At 37.2% G+C, this 27,822-nt stretch overlaps 1 protein-coding gene across 1 annotated transcript in view; it reads right to left on the bottom strand.

Moving 5' to 3' along the window:
• LOC306871515 (VPS10 domain-containing receptor SorCS2-like) overlaps positions 1-27,822 on the bottom strand; it is a gene marked incomplete at both ends in the record, with an annotated part of 157,266 nt that overhangs the window by 62,595 nt on the left and 66,849 nt on the right. The window contains one exon of the mRNA XM_079419526.1: positions 5,123-5,222. Coding sequence (XP_079275652.1) covers positions 5,123-5,222 — 100 coding nt within the window. The remainder of the gene's footprint in view (positions 1-5,122; positions 5,223-27,822) is intronic.

Raw genomic sequence — 27,822 nt, 5'->3', positions numbered from 1 at the left:
GTGCTACAGGCTTGTTTATAAGAGCTCTCACAAATCAAAGCCACAAAATGAAACTCAAAAGTCAATGAATGACCTTTAATTTGTTGAGGGTATAATTAGCATACATTTACCTAATATCCACAGATAATTACAGAAAATCAAGCCTAAATAATGACAGACACAAAAACTGGGTTAGCGGTGGGCATGCTGATTTCATTTAAAATAAGTCATTTTTTGTTGAAATACTTTCTCCTATGCCAAATGGATATGCTTACTCTGTCTGACCAACGACAGAGGGGAAAGAATTCTGGAAAACAGTAATTATTTTAGCAATCATGTTTAGTGAGGCTACTGCCACAGAATTTGCCCACTTCTGTATTCAGTTAAGCTTTATTTTTTATAGATTTTTGTTAAACAGGAATTGTCTCAAAGCAGTTTTAAGTCTGAGGCCTAGACTGAGCACTAGAGACAAAAATAGTTGAAGAAAAACTCTCTCAATAAATCAAAGCTGCAATGGGACATGCCTTCTCTTCTGTTTGCATTAAAAGGACAGAGACTGGTCACCAGAGACTGTAGTACAATGAAGGTACTGAATTTTGTCTTTTATTGATTGGTTATGGAAAATTATGTCAGACCAATCCATTTTATCTGTCACAAATTCCATGTAATGGCAATGATGACAAGAGATCAAACTGTGTGTGAAAATAAATCAGCGACATTTATCAGTGCTATCGATCTCTCCGCAAGGTCAGGAGCATAAACAAGGTCACTGTGACATCAAAAACTTTATTACAGGCTCTGATGATATTCTCATGCAGCTACTGCATGATTACTGAAGTGATGAAAGAAAATCAATCACATTCAAAATTTCAAGCAGCATGTGTTTTAGTAAATCTGAGTGTGCTGGCTTATGGGTTCCTTTAGTGGTGAGATGGTGTGTGTGCAGGCACACATTACAAAACAGTTTAAAGCTCATTACAACTTAAAGAGCCCATGACCAAAGCACCAATTTGTAATACTTATACTTGGCTAAACGATGGACTACTTAATTGACTCCATAATCTTTTAAAGCTGAGCCAAAAAAAAATCTTTATTTTCAACATTAAGGACAAGATTAATGAAAATCTCTACCATGTCTAGGCATAAAAGAGTGCGTATTTGTCTGCCGTTAATATTTGGCAGAATATCCTTTTCAATTTGACTGCAAATTCGAGTTGATGTTGTGGAGAAATGTCAATGTTTATATTTTGAAATCTAAAATCTAACATGGATTTAGTTAATTAATAACCCCAACAGCACTAATAATCCATGATAATAAAGTGTTTGAATTACCTCCCATTTTAGAAAACAGATCTATCTACATCACAGTGGGTTAATACGCCAATTTACAGTAAAGTCCAGCAGTCCGAGCTTCGTATCCGGATAAACTATGAACTAAACAATGAAAAACCCTTCACCAAAGAATGAGAAAATGTGAGAAAATCCTGCTAAATTCTTAAAGATAAAGCAGCTATGAGAAACAAGTGAACATCTCTTGGCTTTTATCTCTCTTCCCGTTTTCCCGCCTCTATGAGAACTTTCACCCAGAGGAACATCATTCCATTAGGCAGTCACGATTGCGGACGCGGCCTTTCTGCTTTCCGGAGCTGGAGGAGGTGAACAGCGGTTTGCTTCACTCACTTTCCAATGCGTGTATTAAACTCCCAAATGTTAGAGATAGCCACTGTCTTTTATATCTGTTTTAGCTCGGTTTCAAGACACTGAGCAAGGAGATTTTAATCTCAGGCCTCATGCGCTGACTGTAGCTACTGAAGTAATGGGAGTTTTTCCAACAGAACGAGTCCCTCAGAATGGAAGAGGATTTCTTTATGCTGCCAGCGTCATTAACACAGTTCATAAAACACACACCATAGTGGGTGAGATTATTATATGGAAAGACAACGTATCTACCATCTATCTGAACATGATATAATGCAATATTGTTTATGGCACCAAATTTGTGACTCCAAATCATGGAAGTATTCAGTTTGGATAACAGTGAGTCAGCAAAAAGGCAATGAAGACAAGTTAAATAATATTTGATATTTATAAGATATTATTATCTTAATATGTAAAATATATAAATGCTTCAAACTGAGTAGAATCTGAAACAAACTATAAAAGAGTAACAGCATTGTTTCTCTGATAAAGTAGAAACGTCCTGCTTTCTCATTTTGAAGGCCATTTCCTATTAATGAACTTTCGCCGTATCTCTAGTGTGGACGAATCTCACATTATTTCCTGAATAATTGCTTGCTTGAGTTCCAGCAAGAGATAAGGCAGGACAAAGGAAGTGAAATTTATGCCGTTTGAAATTAAACTGTTTGCTTAAACTCTTTGTCTGAACCACGCAAGCTATTAATGAAATGAAGGCAGGCGGCACTGAACTCCACTGAATCCATTACTGCAGCATCAGCTGCTGTTAATTCCACTGCTGAATATTTCTAATTAGAGACTGAGAAAAGATACTGCTCATCGTCGTTAAGGAACTTAGAAATGCGATTTAATGCAGGTCAGATATATTAGAGACAAGGATAGCTTTATTTGCAACTGCTATCAGTCTTGCTTTTCTGTCTTTCCCTGTTTCCCTCTGATGCTTCTTTCTTTCTGTGTCTCTTGCTCTCATTCACGCTCGGTTGAGCTTAACGCTGTAGAAATGAGAGGGCCAGACGCTTTGGTTTTGGATCAGTGGCGTTTGATCCCTCTCCTCTACGCTGGGACGCTGTCTTACGCCACACTGATTGACATTGTGTAGTTGTACGGTGACCTGTGGAGTGTAGGAGCGCAGTCACCATCACTCTTTCTCTCTGTCTCACAAAGCTTGACACACATGTTTTGATTTATAAATACACACTCAGATAGGGCAGAGCAATGCAGCTGAAGTGTAAACACTGTGGCTCTATGGTGTTATCAGACATTGCTCTTGTTTGTTTGAGCATCCAGATGCTGCAACACTGACTCAACCAATGGTGTAAGTTTGGTACGGGACTATTTTTTTGGCTGACCAATGTAAGACTGGGGATGCATTTGGGAAAACTGTGTAAAAATTTAAATTATTTGAAACATTTTCAAAAATACATTTAATAAAAATGAATGGAGGTATATCTTAAGTCCTAAAATTAACATTCATAACATTTATAGAAATATTTTTAAATGACTATATATATATATATATATATACAGCTTTATCTATTTATACAAATAAATTTAATAAAAAATAGATTTAATTGTTTTAAATATTTTTTTTACTCTTTTCTCTTTTAAAAAGTGAAAGTGACGTGACATACGACCAAGTATGGTGACCCATACTTGGAATTCGTGCTCTGCATTTAACCCATCCAAAGTGCACACACACAGCAGTGAACACACACACACACACACACAGCAGTGAACACACACCCAGAGCAGCGGGCAGCCATTTATGCTGCGGCGCCCGGGGAGCAGTTGGGGGTTTAAGAGACCAACACATTTTTTTTTCAGCCTTGCAAGTAGCATTGTAAAACAAGCACACCACAACAACTTATCTTGGACCAAGATGGAATGAAGATTATACAAATTTGTCGGGATAGATGGCTGAAATGTATTCAAAAGATTTGACAGCTTTCCTTAACACCTCATGGAGCCTTCAAATTGTATAAATGAATGTTTAACAAATGCTTTAGTGTTTAGTGTAAAAAAATTGTGTTTTCACCATTCATTTTATATGAATTTCACTACGCTGTCTAAATCTACACTAATTTTCTACATTAAATTATGACATTATCCTTTTTTAACAAATCACACTGTGTAAACGGTATGTGTGTGTGTGTGTACATATTCATAAGGCACAAGGAAAAGAATGGATTGTGGAAGTAATCAAATCACACAGGAGACTTAATGGCCAAATTAAAATCAAAGCTGCTGCTTTTACACTGCCATCAAAATTTTGTCAAACATTTTACATTTAACATATCTCCCAATCTTACACCCAACCAAACAGCATTTATTTAAAATTTTACATATAGATACTTGGCAAATTAGCACACAACACACAGAGAGATGTGTGATTATGATGAATAGCATCATAATATGACAACCACTGTCCAGCAGCAATAGTATCATTTCTGTGAGTCAGAGTTGAAATGTGTTGCCAGCTCTGCAAATAGATGCTTTTCTCTGCAAGTGCCCCAGAGGGCAGCGCCATCAATGAGGACACTCAAGCAACACATATTGTCCTGCTCTGTTCAAAACACTCTTTGTGTCGACAGTCAAGGTACGGTCGTCTGAGATTTGAAGATAAAGGAGTCTGATGTGGGAAAGGGGTTTGACTGTTACACCATCAGGAGTGACTGTGGAGTTACTTCCCTTGCAGCCACAAACAGCAAAACACAGCTTTGTCCTCAAACATACTGCATATCATTTTGAGTGACTGTTATTTTCCTGTGAATTATTAATATTGTGCATTGTATCAAGAGCTGGAGACAGCACAGCAGACAAGATTTGATGTGTCTCTGCTAAATCGCCTATTATAGACAGCTAGCACTTCTTCAGCTGTGACGTGCGTTCATGTTTAAGGGGTTGTGAGGAGATTACTAATAAGCAGGAGATCCCTGTAAACTTCATTAGGATGACTTTGACACGCTTGAACATGTCACAGTTGCTCTAGGGTGATCATTACCATCAATCTCCATAAGGGAGGGGAAAAAAATTCACATGACCATAAACTCCTCACATTTAATTATACTCACACACACTCAAGGGACATATTTATTAGCTGTATTTGAAAACATTCTAATATCAAGTGAGAAAACCCATATGAGGCTCATAAGTACAATTTTATATAGTCATGCGAATCCCTGATCTGTGCTTAAACATGCACCGCTGCCAATAATTTATAATTGAGTGTTAATTTCAGTATCTATGCATGCTAATTAATTACCATACTCACATATTCATTAACATACGTGGTGAAAGAAACATAATTAATATGACAATTATATGCATTCATCATGATAATAAAATGGCAGTAAAAATGGAAAAGTGAGTATTCTTTATAAAACTATTAATTATTTATTTATTTTAGCACTAATGAAGAACTGCACAAGGATTTAGTAAAGACACTCACCTTTTTCTTATTGGAGGGACAGATGTAGAAGTTTGTGACTATGATGGTTGTCCCAGGCATCAGGTTGAGCTTAGTGTAGGTTGACCCATAATCACTGGATCTGCATGGAGGAAGGGAGCAAAAAAGAGAGAGAAAGGTCATCCTCCTGATATTATCACTCTGTTTAATTACTGAGTCACACACATATCCATCTGGATAGCATCCTCAGATTATTAGATTTAGAGCTTAGAGGCAACAAAAACGTATAACCCACTGTGTATATTCATGTGTATATTTCTGACAGAATATTTTTTGTAAAATAAATAGACTTTTTTTTCCAACTAATCATCTCTCTTACACTGGAGATGGATACTGTTCGTACACATTCTCATGTCTGTTCAACCCCATATCTCTGTTAATTTGTCATAAATATGTAAACATGACCCTGGGCTTTGAAACATTCACACAAAATAAACACACATTTTCAGAATGGCTGTTTTTTGGCCTCTGATTGCTAGTGATTTCATGAGCATGTTGACTGTTTTTGGACTGAATTGAAGTCAGCAAATAATGAAACTTTTCACAACTCAGCTGCACTGGGAAGGATGCTAGTGTAGTTCTGACAATTACAAACTTGCTTCAAAACATCAGTTTTTGAAAAGTCATTCTGAAATGTTTATGCCATTGTGTTTGAGTCTAACGAACCAAGACGTCTACACTACTGCAGATACACAGGAAAATACATCTTTTTCTCTACATTTTGGCCTTCTCTCCACACTGAGATGGCATTTTTGTCCTTGTGAAAACAGAGCTTGAAGACACGCTCTCCCAAGTGGATAATTTGAAAATTATGTAGTGTGGACTCGCAAATGCAGGAATGCAGGAATGCAGGAATTTAAAACCAATGACGCATGTTTAGTCATGTAACGCATATTGTACCTATAGATATCTATGTGTGCCTGTTATGTGCTATTCACTTCCACAGTGTTACATTGTACATTATTCATATTACTCTCCTGCAAAGACGGCAAACTATTTATTCGCAATTGTTGTTCTGCGGCAAAACATAAGAGCAATTGACCCTTTGCAAAAACCCACCCTCCTTAGTTACTGTTGCTATGTCAAACAATGCTCTCACACTACACATCATGTTCTCACGTCAAAAAATACATTGAGGAGCAAAGAGGAAACTGACAAAGTGCCGACAGACAAGACAGAGCAGGTTACTTCTGGTATGAAACAAGGTCTCAGCTTTCAAATTTTTTTAATTTTTAAGAAATTCAGACAATAAATATAGTTTTGTGACTCTTTAGTGTCATGACAGATCGCTGTTGCGCCTCAGTTCAAGTGGAACATGAACCGATTGTCTTACTCTTTTCATATTTACTTAAAGCACGAAATAAACATGAATGAACATCAGAATGTATTTTATTTCAACGGCGGAAAGATGTCAATACACACAATTTTTCAAGTCTGATCTCCTGTCTGATTTGTTTGGCGGGCAAGATGGTGGATTCAGAGTTATGATTGGTCAGGTCACATGTCAATCAAGCTCTCTGCGAATGGTCAATTGCATTTTAGAATATACATGTAATGCAAATTGAGTGCAACCTGGACACACCAGTAAGTGGTAAGATATGTTGCTAATAAAATGAACATACCAGAAGAATAGCATGTCTAGTCTCTCTGTATCATCTCAGTGAGCTTTTATTACATACGCATGTGCTACAAGACAATTTTACGTTTTCTGGTGTTTTGGTGTGGATGAGAAACTTTTGCAAGGCACTTTAAAATGCTAATATGGACAGAAAGCATTCTGAAATGAAAATGCTGTTGTAAATGTATCTGGATTACTGTAGACATAGCCTAGATGACTGCTATAACAAGAATGTTCAATTTGATACTGACCATAACGTCATGTTAAAAGTGTGAGCAGACTCTGATGAGGATAGCATCAAATCAGTTTTAAAGATGACGATGTTTCAAGTGTGGCAGCTAATGTGACGTTAACTAGCCAGAGACTGATCCCAGTTCAAGGAGAAGCTATTTGAACTGCTGTAGATATAAGACATGACAAGGCAGCATCAAAGGTGTGGAAATATTTTCAAAAATCAACCAGGCAGACAGCTGTGGCCTAAACCAGTCTGACACTGTCAGAACCAATCATTATCACACAACAAAGTTACATGAAATGCGCTTGAGAACAAGGTCAAGGTCACAGGGTTACGTTTAAAGTGACTCACTGTTAACAAGGTTGAGAGAAAGCATACTGCCGATACAGCCGATATAGTGTGCAAAATGCCTGATCAAAGATTATTCCTCAACACAAACATACAGCGCTAAAGACTTCCCCATAGAACTAATTAAAAAACAGAAGTGAACAGAACTCTTCTCTGGAGCTCCTGCTGAGCTTACATTTTTGTTTCTTACTTGACAGAACAGAGGTGTTTCAGCTCGAGAGGTTTAAATGAAAGCAGGAGGGAAGGCTGGGCAGGGTGGGCTACCGCTGATCATTATGCCAGGCGTCATGTTTCCAACACATCACAGCGAGGTATCATGGCAGGATGAAGAACTAGAGGAAGGTCTAAGGAACAGCTTCCTACAAACAGCCTTTTATATTTAAACATGATGATAGTGAACATGACGGATTGTGCTTTTCAAAGTAGAAATTTGAAATCAAATACCTAAAATGTAAATGTCTTTTTTTGAAATGCTTGTTAACCCACCCACAATCAGTATATAATAAAAGGTAGAAAAAAATAACAAATTAAAATAAAAATACAGCCATGTCGTCATTTTGCATAGTGTTACCGCTTGTGCTTGTTATCAAACTTATTCTATCCTAAAATTATTAATGCAGTTTCCAGTATCACTCTAAGATGACAGATGGTATAATCACAAGAAAGGCAGTGTTTTGTTACCAAAACATCCTCACCTTAGCTAAATTTAATTGACAAAAATACCAAAAAATAATACCAAAAAGCCATGATTATTTTTAAATCATAATTGAATTCCTAATACATGCCATTCATTAAGAAGAGTGGAGTCTGTTAATTAGAATGCTCAATCAGACAATGATGGCGTTCAGCGTCTCAAAGTGGAGTAAAACTCGGCAGAGGTCATCAGCGGAGTTGGTGAAGCGAGCGCCAGAAACAGCCAACTCATTAAGTAAATCCTCTTGTGGAGAGTGAAATGTCAGAGGCCTCAGAGGAACATTATGTAACTAATAAAGCTAATTTGGAGGATTGTGTGGCACGCTGCGCTTCGGTTGCCAAACGTTTCGCTAATGATGCTAACTTAATCGGATGGCTCATTTAATGCCACTGATTAGCTGACAGGACTAATGCCGCTGGTGAAGGAGGAGTGTGGATAATAGAGAAACATGAAGGGAAGAAAAGGTGGAGAAGGAGAAAAGGGACAATACTTCAAAACTTCAAATCTAATTGATATCCAATCAATGATTTTGGCTTTTCCATGATAAACTATTCATACAAAATGTTTCAAAAGTTTGTTCTAATAATTTTTTTCATGTTTTTAAAAGAAGTCTCTTCTGCTCACCAAAGCTACATTATATTGCAAAATATTATTACAATTAAAAAAAATGTTTTCTGTTACAATACATTTTAAAATGCCATTGATTCCTGTGATGCAAACTGAATTTTCAACAGTCATTACTCTAGTCTTCAGTGTCGCATGATCCTTCAGAAATCATTAACAGAAAAAAACTAAACAAAGTGCATTTCAAGACAACTGAAATATATTAGGCATAAAATATCTTGACATCAACAGCATCCTCTGCCAATCTACTGATAATGGTATATCCTTGGTGATGTATAAAGCTTGTAGAAAGTCAAATTAGCTTTGAGGCAATTCTAAATCTCAGAATAAATAAAATTCTTGCTATGAGGGAAAGTGAACTGTTTCCAAGTTTGGAAATGAACAGAAAACATTGTGACTTTCTGTATTCATTTGGGATCATGAGTCATACTCCGTGCAGACATTCACTGTCATATTGAATCACAGTTCAAGAGATGAGAACAGCCTGTGTATTTGGAGGGAAGCGCTGGAGGAAAACAGTAAGATCGAAAAATGTACAAAAGCATCTACGCATCGAAGAACGTGCAAGTTATTTTCCAAAGCCATGTACATGTCCTTGTCCTTGACTGTACTTTTTTGCTTGTTGATGGATCTCTACTGAAAATAACCCACACTTTGACAGGCGTACTTGATTTCTGTGCTTGTGTAAAATCCTTTAGACCACCACTAGAGACACAGCGGGAGGTTAGCATTAGCGTCAAACATAATTTACGTGAAGTGGTGTCATAAATATTCTCTGACAGGTCTTCCAAAAACTAGACATTGGCCATGACCAGCACTTTTAGTAGACTCCCTGCATTTCAAACAGGCATTTTCTCTTGTCCTGGTGATCTGACAATGACGTGCTCTTTGTTATTTGTACTTTTAAAGTGAAAATATTTTTGTTGTTGAACTTGCAGTTAAGCAAGTTTTTTTTTTTTGTCACATATGAAAATGTGACATGAAAATGTCTGGTTGCCATTCACCATTCAAATAACGTACTTCCCAAAATATACTTTGTGAAGCTGCTCAAATCTGCTTGTGATAAGCCTGTACCCACTATAGTAAATTCTAGTACTTTTCAAATCTACAATGCAAATAAATTCAAAGCAAACAATATTATGTCAATCAAAAAAAAATTCACCTTTGAAAGTCTATAGCAGAAAAGCACTCCTGCAGCTCAAACAGAAGAGCATGGTGCTAACAACATCAAGATCATAAGTATGACTCCCAGGGAATGCATGAACTGATGCTAGTCAAGTAAAGTCAAATCAAGTCACCTTTATTTCTATGGCACGTTTTACCATACTGCAGCTTCACAGTAACAACTAAGAAAACAGCAGAATCGAATTCTGTGTAAGAGGTTCTAAAAATACAATAGTGTCATTATTCAGTAGAATTCAGTTCAATTGTTATTCGGTTCAAAGTTTAGTGCTGTTTTAGTTCAGTTTAATAACAGCGTTAAGTTATTTATTCAGCTTGAGTCAGTTCAATGTTGATTCAATTCAGTTCAAAAACTGTGTCAATGCTGCAAGATGCGATTTAGCTATAAAGCAGCTCTACAGAAGACAACAGTGTCATTATCCAACCTAATTCAGTTCTAATTTGTTCCCATTCGATGGTGTCAGTGCATGCATATTGGTAATATCACTCAATATTAATTTAATTTAGATCCCAATATGCAAGCCAAAGGCAACGGTTGCAGGGAACAAAAACTCCATCAGATAACAGAAATAGAGAACGAAAAGCATCTCAGTCAGAGATCCAGTTCTCCTCTGGCCTAAGTAAACAAACACAGTATGATAATGATTGGGGTACGTTACACCTGCATTAGATGGGAAAGGAAGAGTTGTAGTCTGTCCAGCAGGTTGAAACAAAAAGGTAGAGCTTCTGTTTTTAGTTTAGTTTAGCCAGATTAACCGGTAGTATGAGACTGGAATATTAGTGGTCATAAGCACAATGGTTGTGCGCCTTGTTAAAGTTGGCGTTGAGATCCTCGTCGACCCTGTCATGACGTGTTCCTAGCTAGCCAAAGGGATCTGGGATACAGTATGTATCTTATACCTTGAGTGAAAAGTCAGTTACATTTTTATAAAAGCGTCTGCCAAATGATGTAAATAAATGGGTATGCTTAAACTCAAGGGCATACAGTATGAACAAAAGTCTAAAAGCTTGAGGGAATGTTTTTCATTTCCACAAACAACTGTTAATGTTTCTGACTTTAGAAAGGACAAATTGCAAATCAAAATATGTAAATGGTTAGTAAATTGTGTAACTGAAAGAGTGCATATAATTTCTGCCCATTGGAGAGCATCCAATATACTGGCAAATAATGTGGCATTTCTTGAACATTTACACAACTTCAACATGTTTTATGAACTACAGTACATTAGAACAGCAACTAATTAATTACTCATTCAAGAATTCTTAAAGAACGAAACATTGAATAGGGTCCAACATCTTTGCTGACTCGTATTTGCGTCAGTTTTTAAAAACCCTGTACACCATTAAGATGCGCAAACAGGTTGAAGTAGGCCGTGAGGAGCCAGGTATCATCGCTCAAGAGGATCTGTGAAGCGTTTACATCAGTGCTATAACAGTACAAGGTGCTTCTGTGCCACAGTGCAGATATCCCCTAATATAATGATGCAAATTTCCTTTTATCCTTTGTGCTTGTTGTTGTGAAAATTAGAGGCATTTTAGTCCTTCTGCATTTAAGAAATAAGACATTGTTTTATGATATTCATAACAAAAAAATGAAAAAGGGAAATGTGCCGTTTGAACAGTCAAACAGAAAACAAAACAGAAAAACAATTGAAAGTACACAACAGCCTCAACAATTGGCGTCTACCTTTGAATCATTAAAATCATTTTCTGGCTGAAAACCTCACAGTAAAAGGATTCAAAGACTGAAATGAATACTAAAGAGAATGCCAAATGAGTTATAAATAAACACAACAAATGCTGAAATTAGGAAAAAGTAATTTCCAAGTGTGTGAATGTCTCAGTGGGCTCTGTGTTGGCTCAAATCTCAGAAAGCGGAAGCGAATCCAACCACTCAGTTTAGTAAAGGTCGTCTATCAAAATTCTCTGCACGAACAAGGAGACTTGCGAAAGAAGCCACAGAACAGCCAAAAAGATCACTTTGAAGGTTCAGTAGCAGAGAATATTCAAGCATGTCTGAATTTTGCCATAAAACATAATAGTGACCTGAACATAATGAGAAAAGGGTTGTGGTCAAATGAGACATAGATCTTTCTAGGGAAAATCACAGTGATGCGTGCAAAGCAAGTCTAACACATCATAAACTTCAAAATGCAGCAAATGTACAAGGATATGTCTTTAACTGAATTAAGAACAAAATAAAAGAATTGCTAACCTGATGATACAGAACAAATTGCAGCAGATTAATAAATGCACTTGTAATAAGAAATATCCTATTACAATATTTCAATATAGTTTTTGATATAAATTCAATGAAATGACCACTCCATTCTGAGATGCCTGAAATGTATTTGGTAGTTGTTAAGCCACTGCTGATTAATGTACACCCCTCATATTATACTGCCGGGGGGCAATTAATTCTCACTAATGCCTTCTCACTTACTATTATGAAAGGCTATCATACGGTTTTTATTGCACAGAGAGAAGGAAAAGGTCATGAGACTTCATAACTCAGATCTGTGTCTATTTTAAGGCACATCATTCCCATATAGAGAATGTTTATGATATGGCTTTTCATGAATCTGTGTGTTTGTTTTATATTATTAGGTTACTGACATAAATTTGATTAATAGAAAAGATCGCCCTGCCCTTTTTGTGAGAAAATATATAGAAGTAGTTTGCTTAAAAATTCTGTCATTATTTAAAAACTGACTGAGGAGCAGTGAGTCAGTCCATATAGGGGTCTTGAGACTTAATTACGTGAAAAGGCAAGGAAATGTAGAAAGAGCAAACCAACAGTTTCTTCAGTCGGTAGGGGAAGGTTCACAAACCAGTTAACCAAAAGGAGAGATCATTTGATGGAAGCCAGTAGAGAGAGAAAAGAGAAGTCTTGTTGAATCCACGTGTTCACGAAAGTTACAATGGCTCACCACGTTTGTCTTGGTTAGCTCTGGCATCTCTCAAACTGAACACAACCATCCACCCTCCAACCCTCCCAAAGGGCATTACCTCACAGCTACTCTGTAAATAGCATATCAACATTCAAGCTAACCAGAATGCTTCTATTGTTTACAAATAGCTCAAGGGATTTGTGAAAACTGTCAGTACTTCACAGTACAATGCATTATTTTCAAAAAGATGCTCATAAAGGTTGTATTTATTTGATCCAAAATACAGTAAACCAGAAATACTGTGAAATATTATTACAATTAACTTTTCTATTTAAATATATATCAAAATTTCATTTATTCCTGTGATAACAAACCTGACTTTTCAGCAGTCATTACTCCAGTCTTCAGCGTTACATGGTCCTTCAGAAATCAGTCTAACATGTGCATTTGGTGCACAAGAAACATTTCATATTTTTAAACAGTTGTACTGTGTAATTATTTTGTGGAAACCGAAATCTTAAAAACCACATTTATCACACAGGCTATTTTATCCTAACAGCAGAGCTGAATCAGAGTGAAGCATGACCCAACACTCATGGAAAGCCCTTAGGGATGATCTGTGTGGTTTGCTTTCAGAAAAATATGCATCTATAATTTCTTGTTGCAAGGGGGCCTGGTTATCTGCCAACTTGAGGCTGGGAACACAGAGATAATTCTATAAAACAATCTGGTTAGATACGGACACGACCAAAGCAGTCACATAAACATTCTGAAACAGGAATCAAGTTGCACTCTTAGAAATAAAGGTTCCAAGAGGGAATATTCACAGAGATGCCATAAAAGAACACTTTTCAAAGAACCTAACAATGCACATTTCTTAAAAGTACCCCTTTTCTTATGTGTAAAGAACATTTTAATAATCTAAAAAACAATCTTTTTATAATCCTTTTGCACTATATAAAACCTTTTGCACAATGGAAAGATTCACTGGTGCCCTTAAAGAAACTATATTTTTTTAAGAATGTATGATTTCTAATATTGAGCAGAAACACCCTCAGGCACACACACACATACACACAGAGGGAAAAACTCTCATTTACACCTTCAGAAACAGACAGAGTCTTGTGCCTGTGAGTACTGGGCAGCAGTGCTGTAATTGGGAGCATTTATCTAAATGACACCCTCATGAGGACCACTGGGACCAGGCTGAGAATTCAGAACACCACTGACATATTTTATTTCTACTTTCTTTCCCTCTCTCACACTTTCTCACTACCTTTCTTATTCCTGCATTAGATATAAATATGACAGGAAGCACAAGATTTCTGTGGAAATTATAGCAACAAAAAAGTATGAGAGTTTTCTGATATTTATTTCTATGGACACAATGTAAGTGAAGGAAAATATAATATTATATATTCCTATATATAAGTAATAATTAATTTTAAGGCCCACTCTAGACTTTAAGACAAATCTTTACAAAATCAAATCACTGACTGCATGAGATGACATAATATATTGATTCATGGTCAGTAATAGACAGTAGACATCAGTAAGCTAGAGATCTTTTTATATTACAGACATATTGGTCAATAAAGCATAAATATTTAAAGCCTGCTTCAGCGTATTTGTAGTTACACAAACCAATATATTTCACATGAACATGAAAATATACAAACCCTTGCAGATGGTTATATTTTACATTAATATTGCTCAAGAGTGTCTGTCCTCTGAGCAGCGTTTAACACTCATTTATCCATTCCATCCAATAACGTGAATGATTTATTTTTTAAAAAGCCTTAAAGGAACACTCCATCTTTTTGTAAATAGGCTCATTTTACAACTCCCCAAGAGTTAAACAGTTGAGTTTTACCGTTTTTTAATCCATTCAGCTGATCTCCGGGTCTGGCGGTAGTACTTTTATCTTAACATTTTTGAGCGAGATGCTAATGGTCTAATCCGATTCAATGATCTATGCTAAACTAAGCTAAAAGTGCTACCGCCAGACCCGGAGATCCATGAATATGAGTAGGTCCCTTAACATGCTGGACCAAATCAAAGGCTTCTGTTAGGCTAATAAAGTATTTTGCAAATGAGTTTTGGGGGCCGCATATGTGAATGTTAAAATCTCCAATAATTAAAAACCTATCAGAATTGGTATCTATCATTGATGATTCCCCCCCAAGAAATCTGAGAAATCTGTTAAAAAGTCTTTATGAGGCTTAGGAGGCCTGTAGACCACAGCAACAACTAACGGAGTGTCCGAGTCCAACACTAGCATCTGCAATTCAAAACTGTTATATGTAGGTCTTTGCATGGTCCGACATTGAAAACAATCTTTAAAAATTGAGACCAAACCGCCACCCCTTCTCCCAGAGCGGGGGGAATTAAAATATTTACAATTGGGTGGTAAAAGCTCAGAGAGAGGGGGTAAATCTCCATTAGGAAACCACGTTTCCGTGATAAATAGAAAGTCCAGGGCTCGTAAAGTGAAGAAGTCTGAAGAATAAATGTCTCATTTACCGCAGACCTCACGTTGACCAATGCCATCCTTATCTGCACAGAGTCTTCAAGCAGCTGCATTGCTCTACGCAGCGGGCGAAGATGATGTATAGACACGCCGCGACGGTGGAGGTGTAGAGAACGGTATAGAGGCCATTGATCCTGCGAGCTCGGTAGAATGGGTACGTTCCAGGAGTAAACCCCCACTGATGAACGCCAACTTATGGAGCGGTTGCAATCACATCATATATCTTTAAGACGCTATTAATCTGTTAGGCAAACTCTTGTTCTGTGATAGTACATAATTCTTCTATCATCAGCTACCATATAACCTTTACCATATCATCTACTGCACAATCTCTCAAAATCACTGTTTCCCTTATCTCCGAGATGCTAATTGACCTTTGACCCTCGATGGAGGATCTGAAAGACAATTTGTGTGCTACGCAGTTCAAGGGTCATATCGCATACTCCCCATCATGGCACCACCGGACAGCTGGGAAGCAATCGTTCAAATAAAGGAGAAATGGCAGGTTCAGTGACAGATGTGAAAGTAGTTAACAGCAAGTCGGAGCTTTCCTGACAGAGTGTTTCGGATAGATGGATACTTTGAAGGCAAGAGATATTTTATACTAACTGTGTGTGTGTTTGACTGTGTTCTTTATTTGTTTCCCTGGTAATTGTTTACGAGGAAGTACTCTGACACAAATCTTTCTGTTTGCCTGAGGAATCCACAATTTATCATCCGTAACACTCATCACAATTTATCTAATCTGAGAGGGAAAACACAAACACTTAATGGGAACAAAGCTTAAGGAGCTCTGTTTGAAAAACAAGCTATGATGGAAACAAACAGAGCAAAAAGTAAACCGTCTCACAGAAAATGCTCATTAATATACCATAATCTTAAAGCACGTTATTCCAATAGGATCAACATGGAAATCTAAATTCACAAATGCTTTATGTACGAATGCAATACAAACAAAATACATCTGATATCTCTCTGCCCGCTTCCCATGGTCTCAAAGACATTTCTGCCATATGACTGATAAATAACCATGTAATTACACATATAACTATTTCATCTCTCCTGTCTCTGACATTTTGATGCTGAATAAATTAGCCGAGTATAAATATTGTAAATATGATGGTGATTGACGGGTGAACTGAAATGACATGGTCTTCGCATCTGCACTGTTATATCACCCCATGCATCCACTAAACACTCAAGAAATGTGCCCTTTGCAGCTTCTTGTAGCGGTACATGAGCTACTACACATTATGGCATCCATTAACATTTTACAGTGCTGCCCATTTTGAAAACGGAGATTACTGAAAGCATAGTTGGACTGAAAACCTCATTCTGTCACAAGCTTGTCTTTCATAAGTGTGACATTTATTGGGTGTGATTTAAAAAGGCAGCTCATTTATGTAATTGCATTAAAAGCACACTCTCTTTAATACTGGACTCATAATGTCTAAATTTGCTGGCAGCTGGCGCTTCTGGGCTGTGTATGCAAAAGATATAAAACTGTTTTTGACTTATCATCAAACATACCATCATTTGATGTGAGCTTATTTTTATGTGGTAACACCATACACTAACAAAGCAAAGGACAGCTAGAAAGAATAAAACTAACATTATTACCCAATAAAAAACTCCAGTATCAGCGTGGAGGAGAGAGTGAGAAACAGAGGAAAAACTTGCAGAGGACTGACTGCATTTATCATACACAAGCCACAAATACACCCAATTAGGAGCGCCTCTCTCTCTCACACACACACACGCACACACACATCATGAATACAATCCTGAAGACCATAAACAATCCAATTAAGGGCCAAAGAGGGTGTCTTTACAAGGTCTGTGCTGTGTGTGTGTGTTCTTTCTGACAGAACCCACATGTGACCAGACATTGCACATCGTCAACAGGCTGTTAGTTCAGAGACAAGTACATCTGTTCATCCCCAAGGGACTCTTGTCAAAATTTCACATTAGCTAAGCAGACACACACACTCAAACACACAAACAAATACACACACGTTTACTTGCCTATTTAAATGAGGACATACTGTAAACTTCTATTATTTTATACAAAGGTAATACAAATAGTTACAGATTAATTAAAATCATTTATATACTGTATAAATGTAAGGGACTTTGATTTTAGTTAATGATTTGATTTTAATTTTTTTTTTCCAAATAATAATGTCCAACATCTTTGAATGTGTAGAGGTAATTTCACAGATTTCTCTGAGATTCTCAATTCTAGGGATGAACAAAACAAGATTAAAGTATAACAAGGGTGCTCTTTTGAAGCATTGCTCCTTTTTTGTCTCATATTGTCTGAAAAGCAAAAATAAGAGAGACACGTTTCTAACTATTAATCAGATACAAATCTGAAGCCTCATTGAGGTAATCGATGTATCTGTGATGGTGGGGGGTTAGCGGGTACTAAGACACTTGACAACTTGTCTGAGAGGAGCTTTTGAGAACCATTTACACATCTCCATCTAATTGAACAAATCTCTCTCTCTCTCTCTCTCTCTCTCTTTCTCTCTCTCTCTCTCTCTCTCAGGGTGAGGTAGCACAGGAGACGGGTAATCTAATCAGCAGTCCACTTAGCATAATTGAAATACATAGTCCTTGACTAGGAAAGAGGAGTGATCTATTTCACTTTCGTCATTATTTGATCCATCCTCAAAAGAACCGTGTTTTATCCTGATATGCAAAACATCAAGAGACTCACGGCTGCTTTGAATCTCATTGATCTGAAACAAAGTAAATACTGAAGGAAAATAACTTAGGTCCTGTACAATGTCTATACACCTATTGTAAGTATATCTAATGTTTCTTACAGGTATTTGTTTTTATAACATTTATTTATTTATTTTTACTTAACCACCATTTAAGTTAATTAACATTAGGTACACAAAACATGGTAACATTTCTCACTTCAATCTAAAAAATCTACTTCTGAAAATCAACTGCAGAGAGCAAATACTGCCCCTTGTTAAAAAAAAGTACATTTTTGACAGATTGGTTGAATAAGTGGGTCAGATGTTAATTCAGAAACCACTGTAACGAATTCAGAGTTTCTTATTCTTTCAGACTGATTCATTAAAAGAAGAGTCTTAAAAGAATCATTTGTTTGGGACTCAGACGACTCTGTGATTTATGTTTCTGCATTTTAGCTCAAATTCAACTCATACTGCAAGCTCACAACTCAGACACAGCTGAAATATATTTTGCTATGCCACGCACTGATGATTCATGCTGTATAGTGGTTTGGGAAACACTGGGTAGGTCACATTAAGTACAAATTAAGATTTTAAATTGCTTTGAAGACAGACACTGATTTAGATGTTATCTGTACAAGGTTTTTGTCTCCAAAAATGACCTCTACAACATCCACAAGAAATATCTGCCGACATCTGAGTGTGTGTGTGTGTCTCCAGTCCCTGGGGGTCTCTGTTAGCAGTCAAAGCAAAGCAAAGCATCCATTAGAAGTCACACACACATTTAGGTGTCAGGTTGGATTAGGTTTAACCCAGAGGTGACAGGAAGGTCACACACACAAACCCACTTTAGTTGCACTATATTAGTGAGAAGATCTCCTAGAAGCAATGGTTTATATATGGAGGTGGAAATACTTGCAACCCCCCCTCCCCTTACAAACTAGTAAATATCAGACAGTATAAGTAAAGCTAAATTTGGCTGACTTATGACCACTTCAAATGTCCTCACAAGTCAGGTTTTAATGTTTCACTATATTTCTGAGGGAAGGGAAGACAAGCAAGTATGTCTAATGATTGCATGGTGCAATAACACGGAGGTGGGGTGTTTAAATGTACTGTCACAGAATCTTGCCACAGTGCCCTAACTAATAAAACACAGAGGCATCATTTACTGTAGGTCTTGCAAAACCTGTTGCTTCAAAGGATTTGCCAGTAAACTCCAGTAAAATCAATCTGTTGTAAATTGCATTATCGACAGATGTGTCTAGAATCTGGATATGCTAAACATATGGCATGACACCGAAATCTAAAACATTCTTGAAAGTTGACTTTAAAACAAACATAAATATGATGTGTCAAGTCACCCGTTTACACAGCAGAAGTTCATTAAGTGCCCTCTCTGCTGTTCCTGTCCACATGAGCAGTGTTTTGGAAACGCAGCAGATGCTTCTTAAACTGTATGCCACACTACCCTTGGGAAATCAGGTCAGATTTGATCAATCTCAAAGCACAGCACATGGTGAGCCAGGATAAGCAAGTAAAAAGTGTGTGACCTGATTAAATAAAAGTGAACAGAGAACTGACGTGTACTCTCTGACTCGCTGATTGATGCAATGTGCACAGGAAAAAGTCAAATTAGCCTGCTTTAAACATTGGTTAGACAAGATTTGTGATGGTGCAAATGACAGCATATTTGCACACAAACAAGTAAAATTTAAATAGCTACCTATAAGTAATAGGAAATCAGTGAGTTTGACATTATGGACATGACAAACTGTTGTGTAGATATACATTTTCATGTGTCTCTGCTTCTCTCTAACATTAACGGTATAGTTCACTCAAAAATGAAAATTACTCACCCATATGACTTTTTTCTTCTGTGAACATAAAAGATGATATTTTGAGAAATGTCTCAGCATTTTTCTATCCACACAGTGGAAGTCAATGCTCACAAAAACTGTTTGGATACCAATATTCTCCAAAGCATGTTCTTTAACTGTATGTAAGTCATGCAGGTTTGGAACGACATGAGCATTTTCATTTTTGGGTAAACTATCCCATATGTTGAATTGTGTTATTCACTGCAGGTCACTTCACACTCACTGAAACAAAAGGTGCATGTGCACAATGTCTACAGATAGAGATATGGCATTACATATGGCATTACTGTGAATGTTATGGCGGAGACAAAAGAAATGAATAAAAATTAATAACTTAAAATATTACATTTAGATTCATTACAATTATCGGTATGGCCAATAAGGGTCTTCCAAATTCCTGGTTATGACAGGTTTTAGGATTATACATCTGTTTCTTCAAAAGTTATTCTGATAAGATGTTCAGGAAAAAAAACTGAAAATATTTTCAGGAAATGAGTCAACTGTTTATATCCGAGAGAAAAGAACGTCTACAGAAACATTGAGGAGTTTGAGTCTGAATCGGCAGACATTCATGTGTTCCAGTGGAATGGATTTAAACATGGTAATGGTAATCAAAGCTAAGAACACTTATATTGGTAGCTAAAAGCATAAATTGAAATTAGTCACAATATTTAATGAAGGAACATGTCAAGGCCAGGGGATGTTGTAATGTACATGTGCGGACGTTCCTGTTCTGAGGAGCACATTCTGTGTGGGCCTTATGGGAAGTAAGGAATAATTACAGAATAATATAAATGAGGATGATGCTTTATTTATCGTTGATTCCAGTCAGTCTTGATGGTGATGTTTGCAGATCAGCCGCTGGGTTCTCATATATTAATACGCCATACAAACAGAGAGCTAGATTGCTGTTTGCCTCGCAGAGATGAAATCTAACAAAACCCATGCAGGGCCAGATGGCCTGAGGGATAAATTATGGAAAAGCCCATTAATTTCCTGTCACTGAAATGGAAATCTGCTATAGATCCCAGTTTCTTAATTTCAGGATGTTTGAGTGTGAGATTTCTCTACATTATTCACTGTCAGTAAATAAACTTTTTGGATCTCTAAGTATTTTGCACTTTTAAAGTGATATACATATGTTAAAATGACTGGCTTTTCAGAAATCTGTTTTCCTATTGATGCACTTATAGCTTATTACCTGTAACCATTGTCTGTATTTTTTTCATACAGATCAACAAATGAAAAAGGCAAATGTGTGCCTTCTGGGAATGCACTACTAGCCCAATGAGAGCCATTAAGAATGACATGTTTACAAAGGCTGTCTCGTTTATGAAGTGATATGTGCTAAAGTGTTTACGGATGTTTGCAAGAGTTTAAAGTTTGCAAGATCTGCGCGGGACCAATAGAACCGCCGGATCAACACGATCACTGCGTCGCCTGCCTGGCCCTGGCTCATGCCAAGGAAGCGCTGGACGAGTCCGACTGCGGACAACGCTCCGGACCCGCCGCGATATGGCTCGCGGTCTATTCGGGGTGAGGCCCACTGCCGCCAGCGTACCGCTGGTCCCCCCCCCCCTCTCCTGGTGGCGGGAGCGTTGTCTTACCTCTCCGCCAAACCCAACGGTTGCCCCATTCCCCGGTTTCTTTCCCGGAGGACTGCTTCCGCCCTCCTTCCAACATCGAGGAGTTTGTGTCCTTTGGTTAGGAGGAGGGGGATGACTCGATGGGGTTTAGTAACTTACTGTTTTGTGACATCTGGAGTTCATTTTCTACTAAAAATGACCCATTCATACTCAAACACTATTCACTAATTGTTACCGTTATTGTGTTTGGTGTACCAAGTATTGAGGTCTGTGTTCATTTGGGTAATAATTATATTGAGTGGACATATTATCTTAAAAGGATAACAAGATGTCTATTTGCTTACATGTTTATAAGTGAATCACATGCTTTAATAGCATGGTTTTTCCAGTGCTACATTGCTTGAGTAAATCTTAAAATCCGTGACTGAGTAAAAAGTACTGGAATATTGCAGATTTAATTTTGCAGAATTAATTTAAAAAATATTTAATTCATATTTAATTAATATTACAGATTAAATTAACTAGCCTTTTCTGAGTGAAAATTGTTTCCAAGCTTTTTTCAAGTAAATCCTACACCAATTTTTTTTTCAGTGCAGCAATAACCCCCAAGGTAATCAGAACAGAACCAACAAAAATGTATTGCAGATATCATTAAGTTAAATTAAATTAGCTGATTCAAAGGAGAATCGGAAGGCTGAATCCTGACTGACAAGAGGAGGAGGTGGGGAAGGAGCTATTGAGCAACGCAGAAGATGGTGATAATACTGAAGGACCTTATATATGAGTGCATGATAGGTGTCGCATCCCTATAGGTAGACGTGGATCAGCTGATGCGAGCTTGACTAACGTGACCTGCCAGAACTGACGCTACTCTTGATTTTCTTAATGTTTTATGAATTCCCAATTCAATAACTCCAAGGTTTATAAGCAAAAGCCTTAATCCATATTTCTCACTTTAATATGACACCTCCTACTTAAGATACCCAAATTTCATATTCCCTACACAGCAGTGGGAGCTCACGTTGGCACATATCCAGCTTCTCGTCTTCAACTCCTCTCTCTCTCACCCACTGTTTCTCTGATCTAACATGACATATATTGATTTATATTTAACACAATTCACTGTAATTGGCACTTGGGCACTTTAAATAAGTGTTCAACACATTCTATATGAGTTTAGGCTTAATGAGAAGCATGAAATGCTGCCAAAGTCAGCAACTTCCAGCAAACAGTCGAGAGACAAATTCAATAAGTGGCGGGTTCAAATTAGTCTTTATTAGATTCTGGTTTATATAAACATTACATCAGTAAAATCTTACACGAATAAAACCTGCTGTAACAATCTCTGCTATCCAAAATTCATCACCATTTCGACACTTCAGGAAAATCTGTCATTATTAACTCAATGGTGCCTTTTTGGCCATTCTGGAACATTATGAATTGTCTTTGTATGGAAAAGAGCTGCATAAACAGTTCTAGAATTTGTTTTCCACAAAATTAAGAAACATACACAGGTCAGGAATGATATAAGGGTTATTAAATAATGACATCATTTTCATTTTGAGGTGAACTAATCCTTTCTAAGATGAAATACAAGTCCAAATAAAACAGGGATTACAGAAAATACAGCAAATTACAGAACAGTAAAATGGGCCAGTAAGAACTGGACTCGCAGCATACCTGAGCATACACTATGATGGTGAGTAATCAACCATCAGTCACACTCTGAGCCTGCGGGTATCAATTACTCAATTAAAAGAGCCAGCACCCCCTCTTCCCCACTGGGACGCAGTGGTCAGCAGCAACACGGCGGCCTCCTCCCAGCACCCAGCAGGACCTTACAAAGCTATCAACTAAGAGGATTAGCACTACACCAGTGTGCAGCCTGTTTGCTGAGTGTGCCCATACAGTGAGTCTGGAAATTATGATCACATGGATAGAGGACTCTCCTTCGGATGTTATAAATATTTTCATAATAATAAGAGGATAACGCGTTTGATGCTGTGGGTGTAGAACACAGTTTGGCCCTGTATGCAATGCATACTGAATACGCTGCTCCCCATCTGTGAATTCATCGTTTCTTAACAGTAATGACTGTAAATGTGTACTTACATACTGGATACTACTACTTCTACTACTATTAATAATAATAATAATAATGCTCTGCAATTAAAAGAATAGTTCACGTAAAAATCATAATTTATGCAAGAAGATAAGGAAAACATTTCCACTTTTTTGTCCAATCAATTTGGGTGAACTCTTAATATTTCTGAACTGTTGCCGTCTGGTCGACGCTACAGAGCTCTGAGCACCAGAACGGCCAGGCACAGGAACAGTTTCTTCCCTCAGGCAATCCATCTCATCAACATTTGAACATTTGAACACTTAACAATCAACATGAAACACACAACACTATCATACTTTTATTTATTTAACACACATGCTTGTTACATTTAAAATTTGCACCTAACATACCTGTACATACTAAATTGTCTATTTTGTATATTGTGTTTGTGCTATTTTGCACATTGTCTATTTTGTATATTTGTATATTATTTTTATTAACTGTGTCTTGTCCTGTTGCTGTCATTCTGTCGCACTGTGGAGCTTCTATCACCAAAACAAATTCCTCGTATGTGCAAACATACCTGGCAATAAAGCTAAATCTGAAAGTTAATGGGGACCCCATGACTTTCATTTTATGGGCAAAAAAGGTATTTTTTTCAGAATATCTAGAGAAAGAAGGTCATACATGTCTGGAATGACATGATGGTGAGTAAATGATGACATAATTTTCATTTCTGGGTGAACTCTTAATATGTCTTTAATATTTCTCTTTAATATTAAATCTCTTTAATGTGTATGTATTGATTATCTACAAATAAACATTAGTCTGAAATGCTACAATCTTATGACTGTATGATAATGATATTTATGCACACATAGTTGTTTTGACATTTTTTGGAGAATGCAAGTGGAGACAATACCTGAAAAACCAGAAAACCACTGCAAATTTTCAGAAAATCGGTAATTAAAGTTAATTTTGGTTTTGTCTACAAAGCGGTATTATGGATATAATGAGCATAAATACCCTACATTAAATTAGTCCCTCACATCTTATCAGTCATGATCATATTAAAATAATCACTTAAATCCTCCCTGTCATTAACAACACAATCAAACGAGCACAGGAGACAGATACAGTCACTCTCTTCTCTCCCTCTATGTGCCATTACAGCTCGAGACGATTGAATCATCTTACAGTTTAAGGACTAATTAACTTAATGTGCCCACATGTGTTACAACATAAACCAAATTATGTAATGGGCCTGTAATGCTGAAGTGGAACCCTGATTGTTTTCTGGATGGGTAACTCGGTAATCATGTGGTCTGTCTTCCTTTCGTTCTTAGGTGCCTAAACTGTTTGTGATGCTGGAACTCAGTGCATGAACCTGTCTACAGCTGAGTTATTCATGACGAAAGTCAAGGTCTCCTTGGGTCTGTATTCATGTCTTCATTGGTTTGCCTTGCCACACACACCCAGACAAGCTGAATCATCAGACAGCAGCACACAGCACTTGATAAGACCGGCTAAACCAAATATTCCTGAGGTCTAGGGGACATAGAGCCAGCTGCAGAGCTGACAATATAGAAAATATGTGCCCAGAAATAAAAACAGCAGCTGAAAGATTTGAAAGTTTTACATACAATATCAGTTTCCTTCTACCTGCACTGTACATTGTGCATCTTCACAACTCCTCTACAGCATTCAGGAGTAAAGAAAGCATTTTTAATGAATGCGCGGCTTGTTGGTGTTTATGATTTCCATGTTAGGCCCCAAACTGACTGTCTGTTGTTCAGAGTGCAAGCACATTCACAGCGACCAGCTAGTGAATGCGCAGCACACTTGGCTCTCTCCAGGACTTCCTATACTTCAGAACTTCCACAGGACTGTTCATTCCCCTGCTACCCAAGGGCTTCCATAGTGTGAAAAGTGTGTGGGATAGTGGGGGTGAAAAGGAATGAGTGAGAGGAGGAGGAGGTCAAAGGCTTGGCAAAGTATGACAGCATCTGTGTTGGCCACTTTTGCTTTAATTAAGAAGCCCTTCAATGCTTTCAGTGTGGATTTCTCCCCAAAAAAGGATTTCTTTCCTCATTTCCTTCTTTCTCTTAATGCCCTGGGGCTTGGAATGAAATTGTAAAGGATCATGGGAGGTTATCCACACCATTATTCAGGGTGGAGGAAGTTTTGTTGTCTCAAACCAATCAAGTCATTCACAGAATTAGAGCCAGCGTTGCTATAAGAAACAACAAACTCTCTATGGTATTGTGAATGAGTGATGAGAAAGTGTTTTCTCAGAGAAATATTAATAATAAGCTATCATATATTAATCTCTTTTTACTTGTTCATTTCAACTATATAGGCTGTGGCTCATTAGTGATGTTATTTACATAATCAGGCAGTGTTCACAATATAATTAGTCAAATTGAGCTCATATACTGCATAACAGTTATTATTAAATTATCTATTTTGAACATTAATATCCAACCTCACTCATATGAAAAAGTACTATTTTACATGTTAGCATAAAATTAGATTTGTATGAAAGCATAATTTTTATTGAATAAATAAATTATAAGTATAAAGTTTACCTCTAAACCGAACCTTCACTGAGGAGTAAGCAAATTGTACGAAATAAAATCCAAATGAGATCTTACAAATTCATGCAAATTCACCAACAATTTTCCAAAACATAAAAAAAGTTACAAGCTGCCATAACAGTGACTGTGTATTTGCTAAAATATGCAACAGATCTTACTGCATGGAAGACTCTCAATACACTGTGCTCCACCTGACCTTCCACTCCAGTGTGACTAATGAACCAGGCTCATTTCAGCTATTATTTTTAACATCTTTACCTTGCAGGGCAGGTCAATTCATTATGCAATGAGTTGACCTTAATAGGGGACCACATCTAGGGTATATCTCTTGGGACCTTTTACCAAGCCAATTACCAATCTGTTCTGCATAAACTGCACCTCATGTTTTACTGGTGCCTTCCCCATAGTTAACCCAGAGCATTGATACCTTTGTGGGTGGTGGCAAGGTTAGCACTACAGGAGGTGTGCATGCCACTGACCCCACAATCAATGCTCGAACCATAGTAAAAATCTGAAAAAAAGAAAACTCATTTTAAATTTGTGCAATTTTCCAAATAAAACAGGTGACATACATTCACACAATCTGCAGAGATAACTGAGATCAAACATCACAAAACATCACAAAAATCAGTGCATGTAATATTATGCAAAGCAAGCTTTGCAAAGAGGCTGTTTTTTGAAGGATTAGAGAAGTTATAAATTAAATTAGACAATACAGCAAACCCGCAGCTTGTGTGTGAGGGGAGCTGGAGCTTTGAGCCAGAGCTGTATTACATTTAATTTGTGAGGAAAGCATTTACATAGAAGTCTGTGCAGCAGCAAAAGGTGTCAGTTTTAATCAAAGAAAGAGTGGAAAATGCGATTATAACGCTTCTTAATTAATGAAACCAGCACATAAGGTTTTCTTTAATATTTTAATATCTTTAAAAAACACAGCCACACTAGATCTAGTCTGAACATGATGATACTGAAAGAATCGATCGGTGTTTTTTGCCTTTATTACGATAGAACAGTGTAGAAGAGACAGGAAGCGAAGTGGGAGAGAGAGAGAGGGGTGGGATTGGAAAAGGTCCTCAAGCTGGGATTCGAACTGGGAACACCCATAATGCAACATCATATGTCGACACTCTGCCCACTAGGCTATCGACACTGACACAATCAAAATTCCTTACATTGTGATAAGCCGCTGTTGATATAGTTTAAATATATCAAATAATAAAAAGTCCCTTTTTGGACACTTAGGCCACAATTAAAAATGTTTTTAAATTATGTATCAATTAGTTGCTTTTTAACTAACAGCTGCTGCATGTGCTATGCCACATTTTCACACCATGAATTTGCCCTTGCACTAGCCTCCATCCTATTGTGTGCATGTTTGTGAAGGTGTTGGTCTTAAAGAAAGCAGGAGAAGGAGTGAAAGAACGAGATCATAGCAAAGTGAGCTTTCTGCATCTGTGCCTGAAGCTAGGCCGTTGTCCAAGTACGCTGTGTTGAGCAGCACAGCAAGGTCTCTTCACACTCTGAACTCCTATCAGGGTTTTTGTTTTTCTCAAATAGTCCTCAGAGAGCGAGAAACAAATCTAATTATAATAACATATTTTGTTCGGCTTTGTATCTCTAGCCAGGTTGATTATGTAGTATTACATTGTTCATTTTAAACAAAAAATAGTTCCAAGAACGCATGTCATTATACAAGAGACCGGCACAGCAAATGCACTGAA

Source organism: Barbus barbus (assembly GCF_936440315.1).
Source record: "Barbus barbus genome assembly, chromosome: 1".
Taxonomy (NCBI): domain Eukaryota; kingdom Metazoa; phylum Chordata; class Actinopteri; order Cypriniformes; family Cyprinidae; genus Barbus; species Barbus barbus.
The sequence above is the reverse complement of the archived record's forward strand: the minus strand, read 5'-3'. Positions and strand labels throughout refer to the sequence as shown.